Consider the following 12,320-nt stretch of genomic DNA (forward strand, 5'->3'; position numbering starts at 1 on the left):
CAGTGGGGATGGTAAAGGTTTCTAGTATCGGCCTAGCTTTCTTGGCTTTGGATTATACTAGAGTCAGAAATGGTGGTTAAATGTGTTCCCTCCAGGGGTCTCCTGACGCCTTGGGACCCCTCTGTTGCTGCAGGTCTCACTCACTGTGTGGTCTCCTCTCTCCCGCAGTCAGGACCGAGTGACCTGGAGAAGCGCAGATGAGCTCCCCTGGCTTTTTCAGCAGCAGGGAAGCAAACAGAAGCTGCATGACTGCCTCCTCAACCTCCTCGTGTCTCAGAACCTTTACAAAAGGTCCGCAGCTCATTCTAGATCCTCTCTGCAGAGGAAGAATTCAAACAGTTAGTTGTTCTGCTTAACAACGCTGACAAAATGGAGTTGTCCTTACATTTAAAATCAGAATAGTTTCAGTAGTACCTGAAATACAGACAGTAGGGTGGGGGTTGGGGGACTCCATGACATTTGTTATGAGATCTTATTTGTTGGGGGAGAGTATGTTCTACTTTACAGAAATCAGCTGCAATGATCCCAGGGCAATTTCATGTCTTATTCTTGCAATTAAGCAGATTGTAAACCATGCAGAGGCATTATTCCTAAGGTGAGCTTCTCTGGGCCTTTAGGTCTCTTGCAAGTGTCATGTCGAAACAGATGCTGGGCTCCCAGTGAAGTCTCAGCAGTATGAATGTGACTTTTGCTCTGGTTCTTCAGCATACTCTTGCCTCTCTTGATATACTTGAATTTGCTGTCAGTGTAACTGCCCTTTCATTAGCCTGGAATCTGACCTGCTAAGCCCCAGGAAGGATTTTTTTGTTTGTTTTCTGCCTCCACTTAGAAATTTAGAATTAGATGTATAATTTGATTTGCTTCTGAGCAAGCACTCACAAATTTCATTCTTGGACCTGTTGAGCTCCATGCCAGCTGTTTGTGATTCCTGTGAAGTCAGCTTTGCCTTTAGCTTGGCATCTCTCTTCATCTCCTCAGTATTACCTGCAGATGAACATGGTCTCACACACACACACACACACACACACACACACACACACACAGAGGCAGAGGCTATCACGAAGTGGATATGCAATGGGAGCTGGTCTGCTTTGCTAGTTTCTGCTATTCTAACTCCCATGGTTTAAAATCATTTGGGGATGAGCTGGGTTCACCTTAGCACGAAATGTCTACTGGGCATTCCAGTGAATTGGCACCAGAGACTAAGCAAGATCTCAGTGACAGCTGCTGGCTTCGCCAAAGCCTTCTGCTCTGCACTCACACAGCAGGTGGCGCTGACATCCCTTTCTGTACACACAATGGTGAGGGGTGGGAGGTCAGACAGTCTATTCCAGATGCCACTGCCTCGGAAGCAGTGGGACAGATGACAATTCAAGTCTGGCCTAACTGTCACTGTACGATGTTTGCCTCTGCATAAATTGCCAATAGCTCAGTAGAAAGGAATTGCAGTGGATTTTAAAGTATGGTTTCCTCAAGTTAATGTTTGTTGGGACAGAGGACACTTTGCCGAGTTGCTGAGTTACTGGCAGTTTGTTGGCAAAGACAAAGGTGCGATGGCGACCGAGTACTTTGAGTCACTGAAGCAGTATGGGAACTACGAAGGCGAGGAGAACATGCTATGCCTAGCTGACCTGTACGAAACACTTGGCCGGTTTCTGAAGGACCTCGGCCTTCTCAGTCAGGTAACCTCCATGGATTCCAAGGCAGAGTGGCTCTCCATGTGGTCTCTCTTTCCCAGGAGGGGAGCTGTTTTCTTTGTGGTGCTGAGATCGGTGATGTTTAATCAGCAGTTTAATTGCCATGGTGATCAGCCTCTCGCCTTTGTTCCCAGGCTGTGGTGCCCTTACAGAGGTCCCTAGAAATTCGGGAGACAGCGTTAGATCCAGACCACCCAAGAGTAGCCCAGTCCCTGCACCAACTGGCCAGCGTGTACGTGCAGTGGAAGAAGTTTGCAGATGCAGAGCAGCTGTACAAACAGGCCTTGGAGATCTCAGAAAATGCTTATGGTGCAGACCATCCACAAGCTGCTCGGGAACTCGAGGCACTGGCAACTTTGTACCATAAACAAAACAAGTAAGTCTTAGGTGGGTCACACTCTAACTGTACAAAGGGAGAGACAGGGTTTCTCTGTGGCTTTGGAGGCTGTCCTGGAACTAGCTCTTGTAGACCAGGCTGGTCTTGAACTCACAGAGATCCACCTGCCTCTGCCTCCCGAGTGCTGGGATTAAAGGCGTGCGCCACCACAGCCCGGCCGGGAGTGGGTGTTTCTAATGCATGTAAGTGGTAGGCTTTGCTTTGGGGGTCTTTCTCTTACTTATCCTATGCATCGTGTGCAGGTGGTATTTCCTGGTCTTCATTGGGGACACAAAGAAAATTAGAATTCCCGGATTTCTTGGTTTTTGTTTTCATTGAAGATGCATGAAGGCTAGAGCATGAGCTTGGAAGTCATGTCATGTGAGGTTTGAACTCTGGCTCTTCCACCAGCCATCACTATAACGCTGAGCACATTACTACCGCAAGGACCTCAGTCCTAATGGCCAAGTCCTATTTGACAAGAAGGTTTTATTGGCTCCTCGCCATGCTTTTTTATTTACGTATTATTTGCGGTTGCCTCTGTGCATCACTGGAAGGTTTCCTTGGTTTTGACAGAGGCCACATTGCCCACAAAGCCTAAAATATCAACTAGACACCCTTTATAGGAAATGTTGGCTGTAGTGTTATAAAAAGGCTTTCAAAGTGAGGTTATATCTCAGCAATAGAGGACTTGCCTAGCTGTGTATGGCCCTGGGTGTGACCCCTGACGCCCTTTGAGTAAGACTTTCTACCTACTGGGCTGAGTGGCCTCTCTTCCTCTCTCAGAAACCCTTTCTCTTCCTCCACCATTAGAGAGACTGCCTGGAATTTTTTCCTCTTAATTCTATAAGTATTGTTTTACACTAACTTTGCCTGGATTTTTGCATTTATAACTAACCAAAATTTAACCTGTCCAGGTAAAAGGTGCTCACTGCAAACTAAACTTTGGGATTTTCAGTGTGGTAGACTGCTAGAGATTCAGACTGCATTAAGTCAGATTAAAACAATTAAATGTGAGCTTTTTAGAGGGCTGTGCGGGTTTCCTCGGAGATCTTGAGCTGCATGAGCTGCCACTAGACCCCTGTTGTATTTAACAGTTGAAACCAGCCTGTGTCCAACTGTTTGCATCTCCCTGAATCATGAATATGCTCATGGAATATGCTCTATTCCCCAGCTCACCATTTTCCCTCCCCCTCCCACCCCTCTCTCATTTTTTTTTAAAGATATGAGCAAGCTGAACATTTTAGGAAAAAATCCGTTATAATCCGCCAGCAAGCCACAAGGAGAAAAGGCAGCCTGGTAATGAGACTGTGTCCCTGTTGTCCTTTGAACTCAAGGGGAAGATGAGATCGGAATATCATGAGTGCATAACCCTCGCATTGGAGAGCTTCAGATTTTAAGTGACTTCTAGGAAGGCACCGACTGGCATTTTCCTTTTATTCATAATCACGGTATTGTTGAACAGCCCAATCCAGAGGGCTTTTAAGTTGTAAAGCTCAGCTTAACTTGTAAGTTTTAAGTTATAAAACTCTTCCAGTTATAGACTCTGGAAGGTACTATTTCAAGTTACTTTGATTCTTTTCTGTGAAGAGTTAGGAAAGGAAATAGAAGTTTAATTAACATCTGTAAAATTCAGATGTGAAAGAATGGTTTCCCTTGGGCATAATATTTTAAATGTTTCTAAGTTGCTGATAAAAGCCTAAATATAGCATGTTTGGCTTAAAATTCTCTGTCCATGGGACTGAGGAGATAGTGAGTAAAGTGCTTGCTTGCTGTACAAACATGAGGTCCTGAGCTTGATTCCAGCCCCCACAGCAATAAGAAGCAAAGGCTGGCATGCTGGCACACTTGCAACCCAGCACTGGGGAGGTAGACACAGGAAGATCACTGTCACTTTCCCAGTGAATGACACCATTTCAGAAACTAAGGTGGGTGGTAATTGGGGATCCACATGTGTGCACAGATGCACAATTTTAAAAAACTAAATAGGACCTGATGCTTATACATGCAGCGATAGAGTTGGTAAAGATCAGGAAGCTAGTCTTTTCTGACATGCTTTGACATATATCATGCTAAAATACCTCATAACCATTTTCACAAACATGGTGTTTAATAAATTTGTGAACATGATTCCATGTAGAAATAAACACACATGCTCCTCATAAACTTTATATTCAATGTGCTACTTAAAACAACTGCTGTCTAAAGAGAAAGGTTTTCATTAGGACAACAGTAGATGCCTCCAGAGTCGAGGCTGGTGCTCAGTGGTTGCGTTTTTGTGTTACCGCAGTACGGGTTTGCCCTGCTACGCAGACGGGCTCTGCAGTTAGAAGAGCTCACCTTAGGCAAGGACAAGCCTGAGAATGCCCGCACCCTCAATGAACTGGGTGTCCTCTACTATCTTCAAAACAACCTCGAGTGAGTACCGTGGCACTCATGCCGAGGTTAAGTATCCACTGTGTTGTGTGTCTTTGGTATGAAGCTGTTCTACATGTCAATCACGTCCAAAGTTAGGAGAAAAAAAGATTTAAAAACAGAACCCTGCTAGTTTCCTGTTTGGTGTTATTATGTCTTCTTTCCTTTTCCTTCCCACGTGGCTTCTGAACCTCAGCGTTACTCTGCATCTTCCCTAGTGTGGCCTTTGTGCTTGTGAAAAGTGATTGCGTGTGGACATCGTACATGAGACCTCACAGAGGCAACTTCAAACCTGGGAGGGGCTGGAAGAAACAGTGGCCGCTGCCGCTTCACCCTTTAGTTTACCTGGACAGAAAAGACTACACACACTTACACCTCCACTGTCTGAAAACCAAGTATGGTTAGGTTTCTTCAGATGTCAGAAACAGCTAGTCAATTTGAAACTTCAGAAAAATGCAACACATTTTTTTTTTTTAACATCCACTTCACCTAAGTTTCTTTTACTAACAATTTTTTGGTAATAATTCCTAAGAAAAAAGGAATGGATGCCAACATCTTTCATTTGGCACACGAGGCTGATCACTGTAAGGTCTTAGAAGGCTGTTTCCAAAAATATCTGTGGGTTTTTCTTTTAGGAGAAATGGAGAATTGATGCCTCCTGGCAAGCGAAGGGGAGGGGGGGGAAGGTGGGAGGTGGGTTTGGACTGAATCCTTCACTTCAGTGTGTCTACGGATAAAAAATGTTCCTGTTCCCCACATCGTTAGGGTTCTGTTTAAGGCATGTTGGGGTTTTGTTCCTAGAACAGCAGAGCAGTTTCTGAAGCGTTCCTTGGAAATGAGGGAGCGGGTTCTGGGGCCAGATCACCCAGACTGTGCCCAGTCCCTGAACAACTTGGCAGCTCTTTGCAATGAAAAGAAGCAGTATGAGAAAGCAGAGGAGCTCTATGAGCGAGCCCTGGACATCCGGAGACGAGCCTTGGCACCTGACCACCCTTCCCTGGCCTACACAGTGAAGCATCTCGCTATCTTGTATAAGAAAACAGTAAGTTTGCCCCACTATGTCTGTGTGCTTTATAATGTACCACAGAAGCCATGACTGCAGCCAGCTATTTAGTTTATCATCTGACGGGAGGTTATTTCAGGTGAGCTTTTAAAAACAGCATTATTTAATTTCTAACAAATGAGAACGAGAAGATATATATTGTTTCAGATTTAATTAAGATACTGATTTGGTTTTTTGAAAATGCATTCCAACTACAAATCTATCAACATTGTGAATGAGTTCTTTTCGAATATAAACTGTTTTGTCAACATTATGAATGAGATCTTTTTTGTTATGTTACATCTCGGGCATTTTCAAATCCTCTTACTGTACTTACTACTAACCAAAACACACCAAATCACCCAATGGCCAGGACTGCCAACATTGCCTTATTTTTTTTTTAACAAAATTGTCATTTTATTTCACTCTTCTCTGACTTTATCTACAATTAAATAATCAGCTCTTTGCCATGGGAGTAAAGTTTGGATTTTTGTATCTGTTCAAAACAAAACTTGGCCACAGATTGCTTTGAGAGGTACAGTGGCAGAGCTGTCACCTTCTTGAAATGTTGGTGGCTCCCTTGCTGGTGTGCCCCCCCCCCCACACACACACACACAGAACCTCATGTAGTAAGAAGGGAATGTGCTGTTCTTTCAGGCAACTTCTATGTTAAAAGAAATCACCAAGGAAACTCCAAGGGAACTTGGCAGTTGGTAGGAAGTGGTTTTATTCTGATACCTCCATGACTTAAGTTCAGCAACAGACCTACACCACCGGGCTTTTCTTTCACTGGAAACACTGGGGAGTAAATAAAGCACTTTCCAAATTGTCAGACAATGGTTGTGTTCCCAACAGCTCCATTTCCATAGTCTATTGGATTTTCAGTTGCTTGAAAATAAGCGTGACCAGCTGTAGAAAAGGCTTCTGCAACTTTATTTAATACATTTTATTTCTGGGGGAAGCTCTGGTCAGAATATCTATGGCTTTCATGTTTTTGTTAGATTATACTTTTGTTTTTTAGGGAAGAGTTGACAAGGCTGTACCTTTATATGAATTGGCTGTTGAAATTCGGCAGAAATCCTTTGGCCCAAAACACCCCAGTGTAGCTACTGCCTTGGTGAACTTGGCAGTCCTTCATAGCCAGATGGTAAGCATCTACATTTCAACTATTTACAAATGAATAATGTGAGGGTAAGAAAATATGGATAAATATAGGTTAATGGCACAGTAAAGAAAATATAAGACTATTTGCCAGTTAATGCTTCCTTTTTAAATACCTCAAACTTTATTAAGGCTAGATTTGTAAGCTGGTTCCTGTCTGAGAACACCAGCCAACTGCTGAGCTCAGGTTTGCTTTTCACCTTCTGGAGACCCCTGAACCCACAGGACAGTCTCAGAGCATCTGCCCAAGGACCCGCTGGGCCAGCAGCAGGCTTGTGCTTTGGATTTGAGTCAGACTGGTGCTAGGACAAGCCTGAAACTTGGAGTTTTTCCTTTCTATTACGTTATAATTATTCATCAAATAGTGTTTACTTGCATCTCTTAGGAGGATATTAAGATTTTTAAAGTAGGTCAGCTCGGTATAGAATACATTAATAATCATTTCATAAACAGTGTGTTTAAGTGAGCACTATTTTTTTTAATAAGAAAAAGCACAGTGAAGCCCTGCCACTTTATGAGAGAGCATTAAAGATTTATGAAGATAGCTTGGGGCGGATGCATCCTCGAGTTGGAGAAACATTAAAAAATTTAGCTGTGCTCAGGTAAGAACTGTTTTCGTATCTATCCCAGGTCTTTGGCAGTTCCCACTCATCACAGAATAGCATGAAAGATTTATTGCTGAAACTAGTCTTTCTCTGGAGGGAGAGTAGTTGTTTTGGTCTCCTAGCTTTAGATCCTCAGGTGATACCCAAAAGTAGGGTAAAGAGGGCTTACTTTTTTGGAGGTGTGTATTGTGGTAGTAAAAATGGCTTATACTACAGGCTGCCTCTGGAGTGATGGGGCCACTTACTGACCTCAGAGCCAAGTTAAGTGTGTGTTGAGTTTTACTCACTCCTGTGTGTTCATCTTAGGATACAGATGATAACAACACTTGTTACCATTTTTTTTTTTTTAACCAAACCCATCACAACATCGTCTTAATGCTGCACATGCAAGAGACGTAATTCCACAGTGTAGATAGATGAGTTTGGGAACCCTGGCCAACTGGTCTACCTGAATGAATAGCCCCCAATCCTACGCCCATATATGACAAAGAAGAAAGTGTAGTGGGAATGGGAAATTACTTGCAACTTGTTTTTCTGTCTCTAGAATGGCTATTTAGAAGGGAGAGCTGCTTCTTGCTAATAAGTATATTCTCATGTCTTTTTCTTTCAAAGCTATGAAGAAGGGAATTTTGAAAAGGCTGCTGAACTGTACAAAAGGGCAATGGAAATAAAAGAAGCAGAGACATCACTTTTGGGTGGAAAAGCTCCTTCAAGGCAGTCATCAAGTGGGGACACATTTATCTTTAAAACAACTCATTCTCCTAATATTTTCCTTCCCCAGGGACAAAGGTAACAGTGCCAAGTTTTTGCAAGAATACCTCAGGATAAAACAAACATCTGGTACATTTGAATTCAAAACAGTGTTTTTTAAAGAAAATCATTTTTCCTACTTAGTGTTATTTAACTGGTATTTGTATGAAGTTGTATTGGATTACACTGAATTGTTGTGTCCAGTTCAAATTGATTAAAGAACCCATTTCCTATGGGATGAGATCCAGGGTGTAGACATCAGTATGCTAATGGCATGAGGAATGGGTTGGTCTCTGCAACAAGAGCTGGCAGGAGCCCATGGTTTAAGAATCCCATGATTCTTTTGCTCCCTGGAGAGCAGCTTCAGCCTGGTCATTCACTGGTCTTGTTCTCAGCAGGGGTCTGACCCAGTTCTCTACCTCAAAGGGCTAAAGGGATGTTGATGAAAGGTCTGAACAATCTTCAGTGAAATAAACTAGATAGGAATTCTTGTTTTTCTTTTTCTGGATTAATGTGTGAGAATATGTTCATATGAAGGTCAGAGGTCAGTTGCTATTCACCTTGTTTTTTAGGTTTTTTTTTGTTTGTTTGTTTGTCTTATTTTTTGAGACCCATTGGGGTTTTTGGTTGTTTGACTGATTCTGTTTTGAGACAGGGTCTCAGTGACCTGGTGCTCACTTAGCTAGGTTGACTGGCTTTCCGGCATCCTGGTAACGGATCTCCCTGTCTCCACCTCCAGAGATAGGATTACAAGCCTCCATCCCTATGCCCAGCTTTCTAGAGGGGTTTCTGGGGATTGAACTGGGGTCCTATGCTTACACAGCACTTTACCAACTGAGCATCTCCCCAGCCCCTTACTGTGTGGTTGTGAGAGTCTATGTAGTTCAGGTTGACCATAAACTCTTGACCATTCCTCCTTGGCCTCCTGGGTGCTGGGATCACAGGTGCATGCTACCACGCATACCTTTGCTTTGGAATCTTCCTTTCCCCTAAGCTGATTTAAGCAGCCCCTGCTGTCTCCAGGGAAGTCTGTCACTGTGCTGCGCTGCAGTGTCTGATGGCAACCACAGGCTCTGTACCATCCTGATATTACTGTGGCAAAGGCCTGACTCTCAGATACTCACAGGCTGAGGCAGGAGGATCTCAAAGTCAGGGTCAGCTTAGAATATGAGTTCAACACCAGCCCAGGCAACTTGGTGAGACCTTGTCACAAAATTTACAAAGTAGACAGAGTGGTAGTATGCATCAGACCCTGGATTTAGTCCTCAACACACAAAAAACAGCCATGACAACTCCATTTCTTTCTTAAATGGTCTAAACCAATCTTGCTTTACCTCAGTCAATTAGTTGTCACTGTTATACTGAAAATTTGTAAATATTCTTATAGATTTTATAAATATTGCCACACTAGGTATTGTTTTTTATTTGTAATTTATAGAAAAATTTTCATCAATTTTAAATCTTACAAGATCCCAATATGTATTAGTATAAAGATGACATAGAAATTGTATTCCATTTTTAAAATAAAAGTGCAATTGCCAAGTTCTCTTTTTTGTACTTTGTACGAGACAGCTACACTTCGAATTATTATTTAAAAATAAACATTGAACATGTTTTAGCAGACTTGAATATTGGCCAAGTTTACTCAGTTTGATCAAGTTGAAGAACTCTGGTGACTGAAGGCTGGGCCCAGTGTTATGCTACTTCCCGGGGAATGCAGTAGCCAGTGTCATTGCTATCCAGAACTTAACAGTCAGACTGCAAGGCCTGGCCCTTTGCCCACTCAGAGGCAGCCTGAGAGCCAGGTGGCCGGATAACTCCTGAGCTTCTGAGTTTGAGAAGCACTGCTAAAATCTAGACGCTATTATGGTAACTTAAATTAGACAGGAATGTACAAAATAAGGATTCTTCTTCCAGCTTTTGGGGGCGGTTTAAGATTTATGAGGAAAAAAACTAAAATATGACTGTAACCTATAGTTTGGGGTTTGCTCCCCCCATGAAAGGTACAAATATATCAGACATTGATTTTACAACTAATTTATCAGAGCTTAAAATCTGATTATTTCATGATTAATAAATTAAAAGTATAGTATTAAGTTTACCACCTTAAAAAACTTCAATAATCTGTGACCAGTACTCTAAAAGAATCTTCAAAAAAGCATATTCTTTGTTCCTCCAAAATTTAGATTTGAGAACTATACAAAAGTATTTTTATTTTTATATTTATTTATTTATTTATTTATTGGTTTTTCGAGACAGGGTTTTCTCTGTGTAGCTTTGGAACCTATCCTGGCACTCTCTCTGGAGACCAGGCTGGCCTCAAACTCAGAGATCTGCCTGCCTTTGTCTCCCGAGTGCTGGGATTAAAGGTGTGCGCCACCAACAACCAGCCCAAAAGTATTTTTAAAAGTGAAGTGTTGGGGCTAGAGAGATGGCCCAGCAACCAGTTAAAGCACTGACTACTCTTCCAGAGGACCTTGGTTCAATTCCCAGCACCCACATGGGCAGCTTGCAGCTGTCTGTAATTCCAGTTTCAGGGGATCAGACACCTTTACAACAATGAACATAAAATAAAAAATAAAATAAATAAAAAATTAAAGTGTTAAGTGACCTTATGGCACACATTATAACTGAGGTGGTCATTCTACATATCTCAAGTTATGTGTAATAAAATTATTATTTTAGCTATTTTTTTCTCTCATTATTTACTGTACCTACAGTATATTCTTTGCCTTCATGAGAAAGCCTAAGTTAAAAGCAACTGCAACATTTATATGTAGATCTCTAATTCCAACAGTAAGATTATGCTCACATTAACACAGATGTGATTCTCAGATTATGTTCACGTTAATATACACCTCCACAGCAAAGTGGTCATTTTCAGACAAGTCCCTCATAAACAATTTGTAGGAACCGAGTTTTGCTTGTCTTCAGTCCTTTACAGAAAGGGAAATATGAAAAACAAAAATGTGGTTTGAGGCAATCAAAGCTTCTCTGACACATTCTTAGAGTCACTGCCTTCTCCTATTGGATCACATGGTTATGGGTGTCAGGGAGCATTTTTCATGAGAAGAAAATACACGACCCTGAGCAGAACCACAGACCACCTTTCTGTTAACAATAAGAAACAAAGTGATGAACTAACCGCTTTACTGCCAACTAGACTCTGGTTCTAGAGTCACTATGTTAAATGTATTTTGGGACTGCTTGCCTTTCTCATTAGGGTTCATAGCATTTACAAATCCAGCCAAATCTCTGGGTGGTAATTCACAACTTGGTGGTGTTAGCTCCCATCCACTGCCTGATGCCATTAGTCTCTGTGGCTATGAACTATGGGGAGAACAAAACAGGATCAACAGGTATCTGCTGCCATTTTACTTACTATTTTTGAGATGACAATCCAGTAGTTTCTAATGACAGATATCTGGTGCAGCCTAAGACACCACAAAGAGCAGATCTTTAGAAGACAGTGGATTCTATGTATTGTGCCTTAACCAAACCTGAAAGGGACCACTATTTCTAAAGAATTATTCTGAAAAATAAAAATTCATTTTTAAAATTTAAAACGTGTCTAGTGATTTGAAAAGTTATTTTCCAATCTAATATGCTAAGTTCTGTAAAAATATTTATAAAATTTACCAAGGCAACATAAATGTAAGTTTCAAAGCTAGGCACACTCCCTTCTTGACTTCACTATAAACATGAAAAAAAAAAAAAAAAAAAAAAAAAAACCAACATATAATCCTAGAATCTCCGAGCTAGTACATTAAACTTATGCCTGGAGTTGGTCTCTACAACTTTATTTTCTAAGTAAGGAATGATACTTTTAACTTTTGCTAACATTTCCCAATACACACAACTTAGACATTCATAAGGATTAATTTCATATCTTCAAGGTAAAGATCATCAATAATTCACGTCAGTCATCAGCTGATTTTTAAGTGGTCACAGTTGGGAAATGGAGCCCACACACACACACACAAACACACACACACAAAGAACAAATACCTGCCAGTCACTGCAGAGGCAATTAATTTCTAGTTCCTCATTTTGCCCACTACTCAGAGCAAGCCTTGCTAACATCTCTGTTCAGGGAATCAAGTTGAAATGAAGTATTCAGGAGCAGTCTATATGATGTACACGGTCTGGACACTGCATTCATGCCTGTTCTTTGGTAACATGGTGACTCCATGCATTTCTGTTACAGAAGGCAATGCCTTTTCCTTGGTCAGTGAAAATTAGCATACAATTGAACGTAGACAGGAACAAAGACA

The 12,320-nt window shown here is 41.7% G+C and overlaps 1 protein-coding gene across 3 annotated transcripts in view; it reads left to right on the plus strand.

Annotated features, from left to right (window-relative positions):
* Positions 1 to 9,667, plus strand: part of Nphp3 (nephrocystin 3) — a 43,169-nt gene extending 33,502 nt beyond the window's left edge. The window contains exons 19-27 of one of the 3 annotated variants that reach the window (XM_027414344.2): positions 169 to 291; positions 1,496 to 1,682; positions 1,832 to 2,073; positions 3,297 to 3,372; positions 4,364 to 4,491; positions 5,290 to 5,530; positions 6,552 to 6,677; positions 7,178 to 7,293; positions 7,909 to 9,667. In XM_027414344.2, coding sequence (XP_027270145.1) covers positions 169 to 291; positions 1,496 to 1,682; positions 1,832 to 2,073; positions 3,297 to 3,372; positions 4,364 to 4,491; positions 5,290 to 5,530; positions 6,552 to 6,677; positions 7,178 to 7,293; positions 7,909 to 8,089 — 1,420 coding nt within the window. In that variant the 3' untranslated portion in view covers positions 8,090 to 9,667. Of the gene's footprint in view, positions 1 to 168; positions 292 to 1,495; positions 1,683 to 1,831; positions 2,074 to 3,296; positions 3,525 to 4,363; positions 4,492 to 5,289; positions 5,531 to 6,531; positions 6,678 to 7,177; positions 7,294 to 7,908 lie in introns of those variants that run through there. The other 2 variants (XM_035443909.1, XR_003485117.2) reach the window with 2 other exon arrangements.
* The last annotated feature ends 2,653 nt before the right edge of the window (positions 9,668 to 12,320 follow it).

This window comes from Cricetulus griseus, chromosome 4 (assembly GCF_003668045.3).
Source record: "Cricetulus griseus strain 17A/GY chromosome 4, alternate assembly CriGri-PICRH-1.0, whole genome shotgun sequence".
Classification (NCBI taxonomy): domain Eukaryota; kingdom Metazoa; phylum Chordata; class Mammalia; order Rodentia; family Cricetidae; genus Cricetulus; species Cricetulus griseus.